This window comes from Triticum urartu, chromosome 6A (assembly GCF_056163025.1).
Source record: "Triticum urartu cultivar PI428250 chromosome 6A, HENAU_Tu73, whole genome shotgun sequence".
NCBI lineage: Eukaryota > Viridiplantae > Streptophyta > Magnoliopsida > Poales > Poaceae > Triticum > Triticum urartu.
In genome coordinates, this window is record NC_141878.1 from 122,547,414 (window position 1) to 122,566,386 (window position 18,973).

At 46.6% G+C, this 18,973-nt stretch overlaps 1 protein-coding gene across 2 annotated transcripts; it reads right to left on the bottom strand.

Annotated features, from left to right (window-relative positions):
• Positions 1–2,989: 2,989 nt before the first annotated feature.
• On the bottom strand, positions 2,990–8,774 carry LOC125516126 (uncharacterized). Of its 2 annotated transcripts, none has more exons than XM_048681596.2 (7): positions 8,104–8,774; positions 7,187–7,279; positions 6,505–6,597; positions 5,030–5,122; positions 4,223–4,368; positions 4,042–4,152; positions 2,990–3,734 (listed from the first exon to the last, which is right to left on the bottom strand). In XM_048681596.2, exons 1-7 carry the CDS (start codon positions 8,732–8,734, stop codon positions 3,153–3,155), a joined length of 1,749 nt encoding a protein of 582 aa, XP_048537553.1. In that variant the 5' UTR covers positions 8,735–8,774; the 3' UTR covers positions 2,990–3,152. The 2 variants fall into 2 exon arrangements, with proteins under 2 accessions (XP_048537553.1, XP_048537554.1); XM_048681597.2 differs by having other exon boundaries at positions 7,208–7,279; positions 8,104–8,773.
• Between the last annotated feature and the right edge of the window lie 10,199 nt (positions 8,775–18,973).

Sequence of the window (18,973 nt, forward strand, 5' to 3'; positions counted from 1 at the left end):
AAAAGAAGGGATAGAACGGAGGTGGAATTGCACTACATGCCATTCCACTATGGTCAGGATAAAGGATAAGTAGGTGGGAATTTTGTGTGTGTAAACCCATCACGCCTTAGATGATACTCCCTCCGTAAACTAATATAAGAGCGTTTAGAATACTAAAGTAGTGATCTAAACGGGACGAGGATTTAGAACTCTCGGGTGCTCCGCACCCCTATACATACAATACCAGGAAAAAAAATACCGAGAAATTTGAAAAAAAGAATCTAGGATTTTGGGATATCAGACGTAGGTTCTCAATGTACTTCTGTCCGAAATTTGGTGAAAAAATACCAAGAAACGTATTCGCGGCAAAAAAGACAAAAAATTCCTATGTATAGCAAAACACTGTTTGGCTACATTTTTTTCCAGGCAGTAATTCCTTTACCACGGATATGTTTTTTGGTATTTTTCACGAAATTTCACACGGAAGTAGATTGGGAAACCAGGTTTGACATCCCGAAATCTTGGATTTTTTTTATTTTCTGAGATTTTTTTTACGAATATTTTTCGTATAGGGGTGCGGAGCACCCGAGAACTCCTATTTTCCGATCTAAATACTCTTATATTAGTTTACAGAGGGAGTATTACTTTTTACCCTTCTTTCTCGGATTTCATAAAGAGAAGGGTCTCAAATAAATGCTTAGACATGTTACACGCAGGGATATAAACAAGTACTCCCTCTGTCACAAATTACTTGTTGTAAAAATGGATAGAAATAAATGTATTTAGAATTAAAAATACGTTTAAATATATTTCTTTTGCGACAAGTAATTTGGAAAGGAGGGAGTAAATGTCTTGGCAGTGAAAAAAAATCATAGCAGATGGACTCTTCTGCGTTCTCTGACTCTTCTCCAACCCAAGTTTTTTTTAAAGGATGATCCCCGACCTCTACATCTGGGCGACGCATGAAGCCATTTTATTGATTATTCACAAAGACCTTACAAAGTAATACATCAATAATTCTGAAGCCATCATCTTGGCAACATCTGTCGCTACTCCTATCCACTTGATGAAGGGGTGCCAATTGTCCGAATCGAATACCAAACAGACCTCGCACCAAAGCCTAATAATATCTAAAGCCGGAGGCCCCAACCAAGCAGCATTACTGGGTCTAGGGCACATACCGGTCCGGCATACTCTCAGAGGCCGCCGCTACCGTCGTCCACCGAACCATCTTTAGAGCGGGTACTGACGCATTAACCTTGCCAGACCTACCGTCGACGCCACCACGGCGCCAGACAACGTCACCTCCCTACATGCGTCCATCATCATACATCCGTCACCGAAACCCTGCTGCGCCACGCCGCCGAGACTCCATATCGTCGATGCGTGACATGAGACGCCGCTCCACCGCAAACCGTCCACTGGTCCCTCTAGCCAATGCACACCTCCAAGAATGACGCCCTCAAGGAGGGAAGGACACAAAAGCGCCGCCATCATCCGATCAACTGATCAAGTTTCCCCCAGAGGTAGCGGGGGGAGTAGGGAGTTTCACCTTGATGATGCCTTCATGAAGGAAACGACGCCAAGGGTGTCAGCATCACCGGCTCCAGCCACCGGCGGAAGACTAGATTTTCACCCGGATCTATCCCAAGAACATCGACCCGGAAACCTATGCACCATCCAGACCGCCTTCAAAGCCCCAGATCTAGCTGCCCAGATCCGGTGGCCATCCACGCCAGCACTGCCACCATGGGAGCCCTAGCATACCGGCCACTACATGTCTGTGCCACCACTTGAGCCTGAGAGGTGGGCTGCCATCCCACCTCACCAAACCGCGAGAGCCGCCGAGACGAATCCCGCGCGCTCGTCACCATCTCTGATCTAAACCAATCCAGAGCCAAAGCCACTAAATCGCCGGTGCAGATCCGCCTTGGACAGGGACAGCACCACGCCATGCCGCCGCGGGGAGCTCGAGTTTCACCTGCCGCCGCCTTCCAGGGCTGCCACCCCGGGATCTAGGCCGGGCATCACCGCCGCCGCCGAACTGTGCCCATGCAATGCCGCAAGGAAGCAGTCGCGGTGAGCCTCCGCCGATGTCCAGCCGAGCCCCGCGCTTGCATGACGCCGCAGCCTGGACAGGCCGCCCGCATCAGCCAACCCCCGAGCAACGAAGAAAAGGGGCCCCGCCACCGGCCATCGCGAGGGGCTTTGCCCCGGTGACTCTGGCTGGCGGCAAGGGTGGGGAAGGGCAAGGAGGAGGGGAGGGGAGGGAGGTGCGCGCCGCCGCCCGAGTTGCCCGCAGGGGGACGACGCGGGGGCTCAGATGCGATCGATTATTTACCTTAAAATTGGCCTTCCCGGGACTCTGCACCAACTAGGGATGCACACAAGCTTTTAAGTGTGAGTAGTAGGATTTTTAGTCTCAATTACGCACCAAGCCTTCCTCAGTAAATGCGTGAGTACAAGGAAAGTCTGGTCCTCAAAAATAAATAGGAATCAAAATTTGTCTTCGTGAGGATTTGAACCCAGGTGTTGGATTTATACGTCCACTCCTCCAACCCAAATACAAGAGAGATCTTTGCTTCATCAACACAATATAAGAAAAGAAAAAAATGGTTGTTTTAGCCTTTACAAAAACACAGTCCCAATCCACCCTCTATCTTGGCAGTAATCTCCTGTCTGGTCTTGTCTCGGTTCTCAGCATATTTTCCTAGTTCTACTCCAACCCAAAGATCATCACAAATACATGCATGGAACCAAGAAATGAGGGAATCGGAGCAAGATACAAGAACCCCAAATAAAGCAGAAGGCAGAATTACTATTGCAGCTGCAAGCTTAAATTGTTGGCACGGTATCCACAGTTGGAACCAAGCGAAGAACATCGATGAACTAGGGTTTCATACCAGCATCGAGGTAATGCTTTCGTTTCATATTTTGCGTGACACGGCCAGCCGCTGCTGGAGGCAGCCCCTGCTTGGGCACTGTCATGCAAAACAAAAATTGGACACGATAAAGAGAGAACGTTTCCCCAGTAACTGAAGTAAACAGGAGACAGAAACAGTCTCTAACTCAAGTTATTTCTTCTCAACCAGGGGTAGAGATACTACTTTCCATTGGGCTACAAAATTCACCACCACTTACTACTACTAGGGAACGTTTTTACACCATACTTTTCAACCTGATGAAGCGTGGGTGATGCTCAGAACAAGCCCGAAGTGGTCACTAGGTAACACAGGATACTCAATGTTCTGGACTACCTTGCGGACTGTCTTCTCCTTGTAGTGTGATATCCCAGGTATCGCCTCCTTCCCGATCATCTCGATGGTGTCGATCTCGAAATCCGGCAGCTTGCACACGAACCGGTCCAGCCTCTTCTGCAGCTTGCGGTTGCCTGCCAGCATGCCGTTGGCCCTCGTGTCGTACGTCCAGCCGTCCTCGCCTGGCTTGAGCTCGGCCCAGGCATCGACCCAGCCGTCTGAGAGAGGGAATGGCCCGTCGCCTTTGTCGTCCCAGTTCATGTCTCCGCAGAATATCACGTTGCGGAACTTGTCCAATATCCTCATGGATGCATTCGCCTGAGTTACTCGTTCCTTGCTGTACATCTGATTCCACGCGCAGGGGCTCTCCAGGTGGCTTGTGGCCAACACCAACTTGGTAGCGCCTCCAATGTTGATGTCTGCCACGCACAGCTCCCTTTCCATGACTGAGTTGGAAAATGGGATGCATTCGAAAGAATTCACAGGCAACTTGCTCATCTGCACTTATTGCAATCGAATCACATTACTGAAATACATGAATGAAATGATAAGAGGATACATGCTCTAAAGCTGCAAAGAGGAGCAATAGAATTTTTGAGAGCAGTAGCGCTTTACATGGCATTATATAAACAGATTGGTCATATGTGCATCTTGGTGGCCATATAATATAAAAGGCACACTTTATTTTAATGGAGATTAAAAATTAACAGTTGCATGTAAACTGTAGAAGAAGATGAGTAAATCAAAATTCACATATGCTTGCACTCATCCCATATATGAAGTTTGCGAGAAGCACAGTGAATACCTGCATGCAGTAATATTGTCTCTGCATGGCCATCCTAGCTGACAGCGAGCATTTGTATTCTTGCCACCAGCCAGATTTTTGGAGAAGCATATATATGTTTGGTGTAACCTCCTGCAGTTACACAGGGAAATTGAGAAGGGGAAAAGAAATAACAATAAGTTCAAACTGAAAAACTCTGGACCTGGAAGCATATAAGATCTGGGTTGTGGTGCTGAATAAGATTTCCAAGAGCATACATCCTTTTCGTCAGTTCCAAATCCTCCCGAAACCATACGTTGTATGTCATGACTTTGATGGTCTTCTTATCCAAATGAGTCTCAGAATTTACTGTGGAAAGCATTATAAATATTTAGCCTCTAATAACCTGCATAAAGTAGCTAGAAATATTTGTTTTCTTCATCAATTTAGACAAACAACATAGAAGGGTTCACTGGTTTCAAGATAAGTTCATGCTGGGTTTCAAGACAAAGAACATATGATATCTAAGATAAATCTGTTAGTGACTTTTAAAGGGATCATGCATTCATGCTGAGTTATACTCCCTCCGTTCCTAAATATAAGTCCTTTTAGACATTTCAAATGGAATACAACATACAGATGTATGTAGACATATTTTAGAGTGTAGATTCACTCATTTTGCTCCGTATGTAGTCACTTGGTGGAATCTCTAGAAAGACTTATATTTGGGAACGGAGGGAGTATTCAGCATAACAGGAAACAGACTATATAGAGCTACTCAGCATCAGTCTGTGGGCAATATACTACTCCCTCCGTCCCATATTAATTGTCGTTCAAACGGATGAATGACAATTAATATGGGACGGAGGGAGTACATTTGAACAGATTCAGAAGGAAGGACACCATCAATCAGGGGAGACGTAATACAGAAGCAATTCTTCCACATTCAACAACTAAAACCTCCAGTATTTAATTTTTAAAAACATACAAATTTACAATAGCCCTTTTTTTATTTTAACCCTAGATATACCTTTTTTGGCAGTTGGCTCATCCCTTTCATTTGAGCCGCCACCCTCGTGGACAATGGCTGGCGACGTCAAGCGGCCTATCTTCCTCGAGCACCCTAGGTAAACCAAAGGAAAGATTAGTGCATGGACAAGGTCATATTCTAGAAGAGATTTGACATTGACAGACAAAGAAAAAGTAATAGCATTTAGGCGAAAACTGCAAGCTCTATGGTGTACTACTTAGCAATCGTCCTAAAGCCTCAAACAAAATAAAGATGACAACAATTAGAGCAAAATAATAAAATATCTCTTGTCATTTCTTAGGTAGTTTACCATATTGTGAAATTCCATATGTGGCCATCTGACATTATTACCCGTTCCTAATTACTCTCATGTTGATTTGCCGTAGTTTATCCAAGTCTGTTAACAAACAATGTGAGGGCAATTGGGATGCTTATTTTTCCTTTATCTCACTAATTATAGATAACTTGCCATGAAATAAGATGGGTGGCACTGAAAATTGTGTAGCATCCCAAAATTTTATCCGAAAATCAAAGAAAGAGGGGGGAAAGTCCAATGTTGCAATATAACATTTGAACAGATTCGGATGAAAAGAAGATGAATCAGGAGAGACCTAGATTACGTGGATACTTCTGGAAACTGGCATGGCGTTTGTACGCATCAGATATGTCCAAATACCTGCAGGAACATAACGGATATGTATCCATCTATTTTCCCTTTTCCAAAAAAATAAATTAGTTCAGATACCTGTGGGATACCCATGGGATACCTGCCGAAGACAGGAAAACCCTAAACCCCACTATTTTTTTTGAGGGGTCCTAAATCCCACTATCCCTACCCACGACACCCTCCTCCTTCCTCTCCTAATTCTGCCTCCAACCCGACCTGAGCTGGTGCCACCGCTAAACAGGTAAGGAAGGCCAGCCATCGCCAGCCCGCCGCTGCTCTCTTCCCTGTTCTGAGCGCGGCCACACCAGAGAAGGAGAGCTCCATGACGCTGCTGCTCCATCACCCATTCTGAGCACTGCCACAGCTCCTGGTCAATGCAGTCCAAATGTTGAGTGCTGCTCACGTGATTCCTCCAAATGCAACCCGAAATTGTCACTTTTACGAATTGCCGTATAAAAAACACCAATTTCTATATATTTTTAATATTTACTCCCTCGTCCCAAAAACCTTGTCTTAGATTTGTCTAGATACATTTAGTGTTAGATACATCCGTATCTAGATAAATCGAAGGCAATCTTTTTGGGAGGGAGGTAATATTATATATATACAAGCGTACCCACGTATCTGTGTTTTTGAAAAAATGACGTATCGCAGTGTCCGTATCCATATTGATGTACCCATGCGTTATAGGGAGAGACGTAGTAGAGGAGCGATTTTTGCACATTCAACAACTAGAAAACTCCAGTACTTCATTCAGAAAAGGCATACCAAAATAAATAAATCCATTTTACTTTAACCCTAGATAAACCTTTTTCGGTGGTTGTCTCATCCCTTTCATTGGAGCCGGCGTCCTCATGGACGATGTCTGGTGACGCCACGTAGCCTCTCTTCCTTGAGCACTCTAGATAAATGAAGTAAATATTATTGCACAGACAAGGTCATGCTGTAGAATAAATTTGAGAAGGAAATCAAGCTTATCTTATATAAAAAAGTAAAACATTAAGCAGAAACTGCAAACCCTGTGTTGTATTACCTCCATCCCAAATTACTTGTCTTAGATTTATCTAGATACGAATATATCTTAAACTTATTAACACTAAAAAAGTGTTAGATACATCCGTATCTAGAAAAATCTAAGACAAGTAATTTGGGACGGAGGGAGTACTAATTAGTAACCATGGTAAAGGCTCAAATACAATTCAAGTGAACACAAATTGGAGCAAAAATCGAATACCAATATATCCCTCGTCATTGTACATCGATTTTCTTAGGTAGTTTACTATGTTGTGAAATTCCATATGTGCCCATTTGACATGGGAATTTATACAGCTTGACTTTAAAATAGTTTACTCGAGTCCATTATGAAACAATATGAGGTCAATCAGGAGCATTTACTCTTCTTATAGATAAGCAGAAAAACTCCAGTACTTAATTTGTCAAAAAACATACAAAATCAAAATAATCCTTTTTTACTTTAACCCTAGAAAAACCTTTTTCAGTGGCCGTCTCACCCCTTTTGTTCGAGCCGTCGCCCTCGTGTACGATGTCTGATATTGCTGCGTGGCCTCTCTTCCTAGAGCACCCTAGATAAACCAAAGGAAATATTATTGCATGGAGAAGGTCATATTGTAGAAGAAATTTGACATAACAAAGTGACATTATTTTGCATGAAAAAGTAATACATTTAGGCAGAAACTGCAAGCTCTATGTTGTACTCCCTCTGTAAACTTTTATAAGACGTATTATAAGATGTACTTTTATAAGACGTTTGACCTAAAATGTCTTATAAAAGTTTACAGAGGGGAGTACTACTTAGCAACCATGCTAAAGCCTCAAACACAGTGAAGATCAGATATATCTCTCGCCATAGCACATCAATTTTCTCATATAGTTTACCATGTTTTGAAATTCTATCTGTGGCCATCTGACTTGGGAATTTAAACCCATTTACATATGCCATTAGCATTATTACTCGCTCCTAATTACTCAGGTTGATTGTACCATAGGTATCCAACTGTGTTAACAAACAATTTAAGGGCAATCAGGAGCATTACTCTCTTTTACCTCACTATAGTTAACTTGTCGTGATTTAAGATGTGTCAGAATGAAATTTGTATAAGATCCCAACATTTCATCCAAAAACAAGAAAGATCCATTGTTACAAAATAACATTTGAAAAGATTCAGATAAAAAGACAGCATCGATGAGGAGAACACAACGGAGAATCGGTTTTTGCAAATTCAATAACTAGAAGAACTCCAATATTTATTTTTAAAAAGCACACAAAATCAAAATAACCCTTTTTAATTCAGTCCTAGATACTGTAGAAGAATCTTGATAGGGAACTCAAAGTAAAGATTATTTTGCATACAGAATAAGCAAAAAATATATATAACCCTAGATGGACCTTTTTCGGCAGCAGTCTTATCCCTTTCGTTCGAGCCGGCGCGCTCGCAGACAGTGTCCGGCGACGGCGCGCGAGCTACCTTCATCGCGGCATCAGAGCGGCCTATGTTCCTCGGGTCCCGACGGAGCGGGAGGAACGAGGCGCCGGCGACGGCGGAGAAGTCCAGCTCGTCGCCGTCGTCAACGACCACGGGGCGCGGGGCGCCGCAGACGGCGCAGGCGGCGGAGCTCCCGGGGTTGAGGAGCGTGCAGCGGGCGCAGGACCACTGGGCCGGCGGGAGCGGGCGGGACGACGAAGAGGCGACGACGGCGGAATGGCCCGGCGACACGTCGTCGACGTCCACGGGGCGCGCGGCGTCGCACGCGGCGCAGGCGGCGGCGCTCAGCGGGTTGCGGAGCGTGCAGCGGGCGCAGGGCCACTCGGGCGGCGGCGGGGAGCGACCCGGCGGCGGGAGCGTCGAGGTGGATGGGGACGAAGGGGGAGGGGGCGAGGAGGCCATGGTGAGCCTGGGGGAGCGGAGGCGGAGGGTTCTGCTGGGAAGGAGGAGGGGTTTGGGCTGCGGGAGGAGGAGGAGGCGGCGGAGGGGGCGGAGGCGGCCGTGAAAAGGGGGGCGAAAGAGGAACGTGGCCATTGGAAAATTTTGAATTTTGAAGTCGGGGGCTCCGTCCGCCGGTGCGCGAGGCCGAGCGTCCTCTCGAAGGAACCGGGTCTTCCAAAGGCCAGTGGATAATGCCATCGTTTTTTCTGAGCGAAATATACCATCCTTTGTTTTTTGTATATAATGCTACTACAAACCCGACGTTCGCTAGGAAGGGATGGCAAATCGAAGGTCTTTTATGGCAATTTATATTGTCACAAGGATGACGAATTTAGTTTGCAAGCACGACAAATCCTCGTAAAAAACTTAACTAAGGCGAATTTATTATGTTTGTCAATTAAATTTGCCATCCTCAGCCAACATAAATTGTCATGCAAATCGTTCGCAATTGCAATGCTTCCCGTTCCCTGGTTAAGCCGGATGATGGGTGGTATTTTTCCCTTTTTAGGAGTGAGAGGGAGCTGTTTTTTGTGGTATTTTCCCCCCTTTTTAGGAGAGTGAGAGGGAGCTGTTTTTTTTTTGAAACAAGAGTGAGAGGAAGCTTTGATCCTTTTAATTGGGCCTTGGTGGTTACGGGTGTGTTTGGATTCGAGCCAAAGCTGGCCTTACCAAAATATTGGCGTGCCATTCGGCTGTCATTTGGATTGAGGCCAATATTTTGGCTAGCCCAGCATGCCCTGAATGCCTCGTGTAATTTTCGCCAAATCATGGGCGTGGCGAGGGCGTAGGAATCGCTCGCCAAAAAATTGGCGTGCTCAGCCCGCTCTGACGTGTACGTTAATACTGTCTCGTGATGTTAAAAAAAGATTATGGATTATCTCGCTGAGTAACCAGAATTCCAGAAAGCAGTGGTCATGCACGTTTTACGTCGTGGTTGTTTCGATTTCCTTTTCGTATGCAGAGGTTGTTTTGATAGACTAATCCAGTGTAAGCGGCCGCATAACTAATCATGTTTAAGGTTGCCTAATAGCAGCCCACCATTGCCTCATAATACTTAACCGTGACATTGTATATGATGTACACTTGTCCTTTTGCATGTACATTTCCTTTCTTTTAGTACACCGTAGTTAATTAAGATTCCGTGTTTCCCTTTTAGGGCCTCTTTGATTCACAGGATTTTGAAAATATAGGAATAGGAAAAATATAGGATTGCAGTGGCATGTCAACTTGAATCCTATAGGATTAGCAAAAAGTGTTTGATGTCACATGAAAAACAAAGAAATTGTAAAAAGAGATTGGAGTGGATGTTAGATTTCCTATGAAATGTAGTACAAAAGATTTCATAGGATAAATTCCTATGGGATCCAATCCTATGAATTAAAGGGCCGACATAGGAAAAATTCTTAAGGATTTCAATCCTCCAAAAATTCTAAATAATTCCTTTGAATCAAAGGAGCCCTAAATTGGCTCAATACTGAAACTAAATTTAAACCAAATCAGGTTTTTTAGACAATAACTTCTTTTGAGACAATAAAAATATATCAAGTACTAATCAATGTAAGTTATGAAACTTTTGCCAACCCAGCGGCTCCAAGCCAAATGGAGGCCCAACAATTTTGCCAATTTTTTGGTAAGTACAATGGCTTCAATCCAAACAATAACAACTTGCCAAATTTTTGGTCATGCCCTTGCTTTGGTCATGCCAAAATTTTGGTCGGGCTAGTTGGGGCACAAACCAAACACACCCGACCTGACCCACCTCGTATGGCTTAAAACCTTGAAACAGTCGTTTGGAAAATAGTCCAAATAAATTTGCACTAGGATGTGTACAATTTGTATTAGTTTGCATGCTTTATCAAAAATCTATACATTTTGCTAGTAAGCCTTTGGGGTGGCTACATGTCGTGTCATTTTTTTTTGGGAGGGGGGGTTTTGTATTTTTTATGTGTAACGCCCAAGGCCGGAAATTCAGATGCCTTTCATGGATTCCGGGTTTCTTCATGTGTTTTGTTTTGCTTGTTGCATTCCTCTTTGCATCATGTGCCTTGCATCATGTCATCATGCAACTCGTTTTAAAACTCACTAAATAAATTGCATGGATCTTTGGTCCATTTAAACCGAGGAAATGCACATGGTGATTTTCTCTTTATAACATATATCCTCTCAATATTATTAGGGAGCTATAAAATATTATTCCATTAATTTGAAATTCACCATAACACACTTGCAAAATCCTAATGCTTTAGTTATCACAACTCTTGGCCTCTAACTTTGCCATATGTCCTTTCGTCATTTTCCAGAGCTCCACCTAAATTCTCAACATTTTTGGGAACTTTGAAAAACCTGTCCTAGTTTAAGCCTTTTGAATTAAATTCAAAGAAATTTGAATTTAATCTTTCAAACTTGACCTTTTCTATATTCTCGGACCGTGCACATTTTACGAGTCCGTGAAAATTATCCCCGTGCCCAAATCCTGTCTCCACCCTTTTTTTCTTTTTCTTTCCTTTGTTGTTTTTTTTTCTTTCTTCTTTTCTGGGCAATAAAGAGAGGTTAAGAGAGAGTGAGCCCAATCCAGCAAGCCCTTCAGCCGGCGCCCTCCTCACTGGGCCGGTCTGCTAGGCCCAGATGCGCTCCAGCCGGCCCACACCCTGCCGAACCCTAGGCCTCGATCCCATCTCCCTCGTCTCCCCTTGTGCCGCCAGGGTCCCGCTTCGCCCGATCTCCTCACCTCTCGTTCGACCCCCACCTCTCGCTCCCGTGTCCTACCACCTGCGCCTTCCTCTCTCTCGCTCGCAGCTCCTCCATCCTCTCGATCCCTCTCCTTCTCCCCGCGCCTCCTCCATCTGCAGAGCGCCACCGCGGCCCTGCCGGCCCGGAGCGCCGCGCCTCCACCCCTGCCATGGACAGCCGCGCCTGTCTTCGTCGCCACTGGCAGGACCAGGAGCCCCATGACCTTCGCCGTCGTCCTGCCTACTCTGAGGACCTCCCGCGCCGCTTCTCCTCTGGCTTCTCCTCGTCGCCGTCTTCTGCACCCCGGCCCCCCTCGGCATCGCTTCGCCCGTCACCGGCCACCGGTGCCCTCGCCGGAGCTTCTGCGAGCTACCCCGCGCCCTGCCGAACCCTCCCGGTGACCTGCAAGCTCGCATTGCGTCGTCCTTTTCAGTCAAGTCCATCGCCGCCTTCTCGCCAGCCCTGCTCAAGCTCCGTCGCCGCTCACCCTTGGCGCCATGGCCCCTGCCTCCTTTGGATGACCTCCTACTGTTGTGCACATCTTCTCACGTGCCCTGTTGTGCGCGATCTTCGCTGCCTGGCACTGTTGCCGTCAACCCTGGGTGAAAAATTCATCTTCTAGAGTCGTCAAAATGCACGAGGACCTCGAGTACGACTACAGGATGACGCGCCAAGTTCCTCTCCGACCCGTGCACGACTGCGGGGATACCACCAAGTACCCCTTCGGATCGCCAAGTTTGTCTTCCACCGGCTCCGAAATCGCCAAGTACCACGACGATACGAGAACAACTACTGTCGGCGTGCTTTTTGCCAAGTACCACTACCGTCGACCCTCGAGGACTTAGTGGACGTCAAGTTTCTCGCCGTGCCCGCGAACATCTACGGAAATTTGTGAGACTAAGAACGTGAACGACTACCGTCGCCACGAGAACGACTACTTCCCACAACGAACCATGAACATCTACTTCCTCTAGCTTGACCTTTTCTATTTTCTAGGACCGTGCACATTTTTACGAGTCCGTGAAAATTATCCCCGTGCCCAAATCCTGTCTCCATCCTTCTTTTCTTTTTCTTTCCTTTGTTGTTTTTTTCTTTCTTCTTTTCTGGGCAATAAAGAGAGGTTAAGAGAGAGTGAGCCCAATCCAGCAAGCCCTTCAGTCGGCGCCCTCCTCACTGGGCCGGTCTGCTAGGCCCAGCTGCGCTCCAGCCGGCCCACACCCTGCCGAACCCTAGGCCTCGATCCCATCTCCCTCGTCTCCCCTTGTGCCGCCAGGGTCCCGCTTCGCCCGATCTCCTCACCTCTCGTTCGACCCCCCACCTCTCGCTCCCATGTCCTACCACCTGCGCCTCCCTCTCTCTCGCTCGCAGCTCCTCCCTCCTCTCGATCCCTCTCCTTCTCCCCGCGCCTCCTCCATCTGTAGAGCGCCACAGCACCGCCGCGGCCCTGCCGGCCCGGAGCGCCGCGCCTCCACCCCTGCCATGGACAGCCGCGCCTGTCTTCATCGCCACCGGCAGGACCAGGAGCCCCATGACCTTCGCCGTCGTCCTGCCTACTCTGAGGACCTCCCACGCCGCTTCTCCTCTGGCTTCTCCTCGTCGCCGTCTTCTGCAGCCCGGCCCCCCTCAGCATCGCTTCGCCCGTCACCGGCCACCGGTGCCCTCGCCGGAGCTTCTGCGAGCTACCCCGCGCCCTGCCGAACCCTCCCGGTGACCTGCAAGCTCGCGTTGCGTCGTCCTTTTCAGTCAAGTCCATCGCCGCCTTCTCGCCAGCCCTGCTCAAGCTCCGTCGCCGCTCACCCTTGGCGCCATGGCCCCTGCCTCCTTTGGATGACCTCCTGCTGCCGTGCACATCTTCTCATGTGCCCTGTTGTGCGCGATCTTCGCTGCCTGGCACTGTTGCCGTCAACCCGTGGGTGAAAAATTCATCTTCTAGAGTCGTCAAAATGCACGAGGACCTCGAGTACGACTACAGGATGACGCGCCAAGTTCCTCTCCGACCCATGCACGACTGCGGGGATACCACCAAGTACCCCTTCGGATCGCCAAGTTCGTCTTCCGCCGGCTCCGAAATCGCCAAGTACTACGACGATACGAGAACAACTACCGTCGACGTGCTTTTTGCCAAGTACCACTACCGTCGACCCTCGAAGACTCTGTGGACATCAAGTTTCTCGCCGTGCCCCTGAACATCTACGGAAACTTGTGAGAGTAAGAAAGTGAACGACTACCGTCGCCACGAGAACGACTACTTCCCACAACGAACCATGAACATCTACTTCCTCTAAATTGCATCGAACCCAAACCCTTCTGTTTGCACGCTTCAAAGGTATAACCGTCGAGACGACCCTCCGTGGACCGAATGCATGTGTGTTGAATGAGATGAACCCCGCGTTTTGCACCGTGTCTGAAATTGTCGCTTGCATGTTCCTCCTCGTTGCCATGCCATCCACCCATGGGAACCCGGCAACCGGGATCACCCCATCATCTTGCATGACACGCTCCCGTCACACTTCCTTTTGCACCAGTATCTCCACGAGCTTCCGGAACCGATATGTTGCGTGGCATCATTTTCGAATTCGTTGTCATGGCACCCCTTTCGTTTCCACCATGATGACAAATGCCTCATATCTTATCATGTCAACGTTTTCATAAATATTGCATAAACTTGAACATGTCATCCACATCATGTTAACAACATTAAGATGTTTAAAATTGTCGTTTGCATTAATTTGCTAAATGCATGTGGGGATTTACCGAAAGTGTTGCTTGTTGTTTCCGGCCTCATTTAAACTTTCCTAGATAGATAGTTTCGTTATGCTTCACCTCTTGCCATACTAACCAACATTTAATGTTGTTGAGTACATAAACGGGAGAGAACTAAATAAGTCATGTGGTGTTCCGTCAATATGCAACTTGTTACATATTGAGCTCCACTTAACTTGTAGTTTTGTTTGTGCACTTTGCCATGCCATGCCTCATTAAACCGGACATGCATCATACTTGGTTGTGCATCATGCCATGCTTATGTGATGGTTGTTTACTTTGTTGCTTGCTTCTTTCCGGGTTGCTTCTCTCATTAGCTTCGGTTTCGTTTCGGAGTTGTGATGATTCGTTCGACTACGTCCGTTTGTCTTCTTCATGGACCCGTTCTTCTTCCTTGCGGGATCTCAGGCAAGATGACCATACCTCGAAATCACTTCTATCTTTGCTTGCTAGTTGATCGTTCTATTGCCATGCCGCGATACCTACCACTTGCTATATCATGCCTCCCATATTGCCATGTCAAGTCTCTAACCCACCTTGTCCTAGCAAACCGTTGTTTGGCTATGTTACCGCTTTGCTCAGCCCTCTTATAGCGTTGCTAGTTGCAGGTGAAGATGAAGTTTGTTCCATGTTGGAACATGGATATCGTTTGGGATATCATTATTATTATATCTTGTTTACATTAATGCATCTATACACTTGGTAAAGGGTGGAAGGCTCAGCCTTATGCCTGGTGTTTTGTTCCACTCTTGCCGCCCTAGTTTCAGTCATGCCGGTGTTATGTTCCTTGATTTTGCGTTCCTTACGCGGTTGGGTTATAATGGGAACCCCTTGACAGTTCGCCTTGAATAAAACTCCTCCAGCAAGGCCCAATCTTGGTTTTACCATTTGCCACCTAAGCCTTTTTTCCCTTGGGTTCTGCAGACTCAAGGGTCATCTTTATTTAAACCCCCGGGCCAGTGCTCCTCTGAGTGTTGGTCCAAACTAGAGCACCGTGCACGGCCATCCCTTGGCAACTTGGGTTACGTCGGCTCCTGTACGCTTAGCTTATCCGGTGTGCCCTGAGAACGAGATATGTGCAGCTCCTATCGGGATTTGTCGGCACAGTGGGTGGTCTTGGTGGACTTGTTTTACCATTGTCGAAATGTCTTGTAACCGGGATTTCGAGTCTGATCGGGTCTTCCTGGGAGAAGGAATATCCTTCGTTGACCGTGAGAGCTTGTGATGGGTTAAGTTGGGACACCCCTGAAGGGTTTTGAACTTTCGAAAACCGTGCCCGCGGTTATGGGCAGATGGGAATTTGTTAATATCCGGTTGTAGAGAACTTGACACTTAACTTAATTAAAATGCATCAACCGCGTGTGTAGTCGTGATGGTCTCTTTCCGGCGGAGTCCGGGAAGTGAACACGGCTTTGGAGTTATGCTTGAAAGTAAGTAGTTTCAGGATCATTTCTTGATCACTTCTAGTTCACGACCGTGCCTTGCTTCTCTTCTCGCTCTCATTTGCGTAAGTTAGCCACCATATATGCTAGTGATTGCTGCAGCTCCATCTCACTACCCTTTCCTATCCATAAGCTTAAATAGTCTTGATCTCGCGGGTGTGAGATTACTAAGTCCCCATGACTCACAGATTACTTCCAAAACCAGATGCAAGTGCGGATGATGTTAGTGCAGGTGACGCAACTGAACTCAAGAGGGAGCTCGATGAAGTTCGTGTTCGTTGTGTTGTTTCGTTTCCAGTTAATCAGTAGTGGAGCCCAGTCGGGGCGATCGGGGATCTATCGCATTAGGGGTTGTCTTTCTTTATTTGGTTCCGTAGTCGGACCTTGTATGTATCTGGATGTTGTAATGCTATATTTATGTTTTTGTGTGAAGTGGCGATTGTAAGCCAGCTCTTTATTCCTTTCATATTCAGTACATGGGATGTGTAAGATTACCCCTCTTGCGACATGCCTACTATGCGGTTATGTCTCTAAGTCGTGCTCCGACACGTGGGAGATATAGCCGCATCGTGGGTGTTACATTATGGTGACGTATTTTTGGATTTCTTGTTTGCACAATGTATGGAGCAAGATCGTTTTATTGTCTTCTAGTTTTATGCCTTATATTTTATGTTTATGAAATGATGGGTTTTAGTAATCATTTTGTGTGTGTTGGTTCTTTTATTTTAACTCCACGCCAGCATTTGCACATGAATGCCCTGGGAGGTGCATTGTTATGGTTTGGTAATGTGAAGGGGCAGCGGCGTAGTCAGACCTAATGGCATTTCTAACTGATCTCCTACAAAATAGCGGTGTATCCAGCCTAGTAAAGTTTAGTGGAGTATTTATACTCCACTAATTTTTGGTTGATTCTAGCCAATCATCTAAACTTAGCGGAGTAAAATGTAAATTTGAATAAATTCAATCTAATTTTGACCAGAATTTGCATGGATTTAAACATAGGTTCAACATAGATAGTCTTGACAATCCAAATTAAACACAAGTTCAACATAAATTTAAACTTAGACTAAACTACACTAAAAAGTACTCAAATTCAATTGTCGAAGTGTGGAGGTCGAGCCAATCCTTCCTCGTCAGGCCACCCTCGGTGAGAGTTGGATCTGGGCCGGTGCCGTCGTCGTTGTCAGGGAAGATACTCCCCCACTCCTCAACATCGATCTCCTGCTCGCCACCCTTCTCACCACCTTCCACCTCGTCATCGGAGACGACGATGACTTCCCAGCCATTGACGACGAATATCGCCCGCTCCACCTCCACGAGCTCCGGGGGTTGCCGGCGGAGGTCCTCCATGCAGGCCTTGTCGGCGACCTCTGCCTCGAGGCGCTCCCTCGCCTCTTGGTCCTACCGGGCCATCGTCGCGCTCACCACCCCCGGCTCCGGTGGGACAAGGTGGACCAGTGATGTCCTGAAGGGGAAGTTCAGGTAGGCGGGGGGCGCCGTGGTACTGGACTTGCCACTAGTCGTACTCCATGACCGCGAGCTCCGCCGTGTGGAACGACCCGATCCACTTCCGTTGGTGGGCCTCACGGTCGGTGATCTCCGCCACCCACGTCCCCCACAAGCAATGTCGGACGCCGATGTAGGTCCTCGTTGACGACCGCGACGAAGTAAGCTCCAGGAAATCCTTGAATCGGGTGGGGACGGGCCGATTGGGCGAGCGGCGGCAACGCGAGGATGCGCCAGCGGACGACGACCTGCGGATGTGGCGGCGCGGATCCATGCTGCGGATCGGTGACGAGGACCTCAGGCCACCGCGTCCGGCCATTGGTAGGAGAGGCGGCAGCGGGGAAGGGCGAGGGACCCGCCGGCGGCAGGGCGAGGGGAGAAGAGGAGGCAGAGGAGCGTAAGAGAGAGAGAGGGAGAGAAGTTTTACTCGGCAGCCGAGCGGTGGAGTAAAAATAGATTTGCGGCCACCGAGTAAATTTTTTATTCCGCTAACATGTATTGGGTATCGGTTAGGTCCCAATTAGAAAAGTAAAACCGCATTTTTACTCTTCTAATCGGTTATAAGGGACCGGTTAGAAATGGCAGGCCTGGGGCGTGGCCATGAAATCCTTCGGTGCCTACAGCTACGGTTGCTACTGTTGGAATTGTTCACGCTGCAGTATTGAGGCTGGCCAACGCATGGCTCATTCCTGGCGATGCAGCTGGTAATGTGTTTGAGTGTGTCGTTGATTTTATCATCTATTTTATATTTGTTTGATATCTTCTATGTTTTTTCATTTTCCATTTTGTTTGTCCTCGGTCGTGGTGTTCCACCAAGAAAATTCTCTGCAATCTTCTCTTTTGGTGGTCTCTTTATTTTATTTTAGATGGATGTATATATGTTGAATATGAGAAAGTTTTCAAGTAGGCTGTGAGGATTTGTTTGATTTTGGTTTAGGCCTGATGTGCATGATTTCTCATGGTGTATCTTGTCAGTTCATTTATATATTTGATTCCAGTGAGTGTGTATTATGGATTTATGGATGCAGAGGACTAGTCCATGGAGGGGAACGTTTGGAACCACATGTATGTGCACCCGTTTAAAAAAAAGTTATTGTAAAAATGGTTGAAAAATCATGAATTTTTTGGCAACAAACTTGCTCACGCGTTACACTCGTCTAAATTTCCTTTCCAAGTAATGACTCTTGTAGTATTGTTGGTGAAAAAAACAAAATTAACACTATATTACAGTTCCCCGCAAAAAAAGCACTATATTAGAGTTACTGTTCACTCCATATTGTCCTTTAAACTTTATTTTGTTAGCCGAGATTTTTTTGGTGATTTTTTTCTTAGTCAAATTTTTTATAGTAGGTCAAGTTTGTTCGAAAAAAGCTTCAAAGATTTTTTACCTTTTCCTGAATTGCAAAAAAAAATATCCCTTATCAGGTTCATCACGGTATTTTCCACTAGTCCGTACACTACTTTGGAACAAAGTCAAAAACAAACAACGAAAGCCTGACTTGCGCGGCCGGCTAGATCGGCTTGTTCCAACCATTATAGGCGACGCTAGGCTCGCACTTTGGAAGAGAGCAGCGCCAGATTACTCCACGGGTTCCAGATTTTTCGTTCCACATGGCTTCACTCTTCTCCAAGTCCTCAATGGTAAATTCATATATTGCATCAGGAAATCACAAGATGAATCATATTTTCTTCCGTACCAGACATAAATATATGTTTCAAAACAAGCTCCATCAAGAAAAGACTCACAACAGCGTTCTCCAAAATCCAACCAGGGAAACATTTGAAAACTAAATTTGTTGGATCATACTTGAAATTGTCTATTTGAAAACTAAACCGCCGCCTTCCAAATGCAAAAATGGTGTGCGCTGCATACACACCTAGAGCCAATATG

Bases quoted from the DNA above. Each gene is read 5' to 3' on its own strand.
- LOC125516126 (XM_048681596.2), bottom strand. From the start codon at position 8,734: ATGGCCACGTTCCTCTTTCGCCCCCCTTTTCACGGCCGCCTCCGCCCC. The intron at 7,280-8,103 runs GTCCATCTAGGG...TGGTTTATCTAG, and splicing joins TAAGACTGCTGCCGAAAAAG to GGTGCTCTAGGAAGAGAGGC. The intron at 6,598-7,186 runs GTTTTTCTAGGG...TCATTTATCTAG, and splicing joins TGAGACGGCCACTGAAAAAG to AGTGCTCAAGGAAGAGAGGC.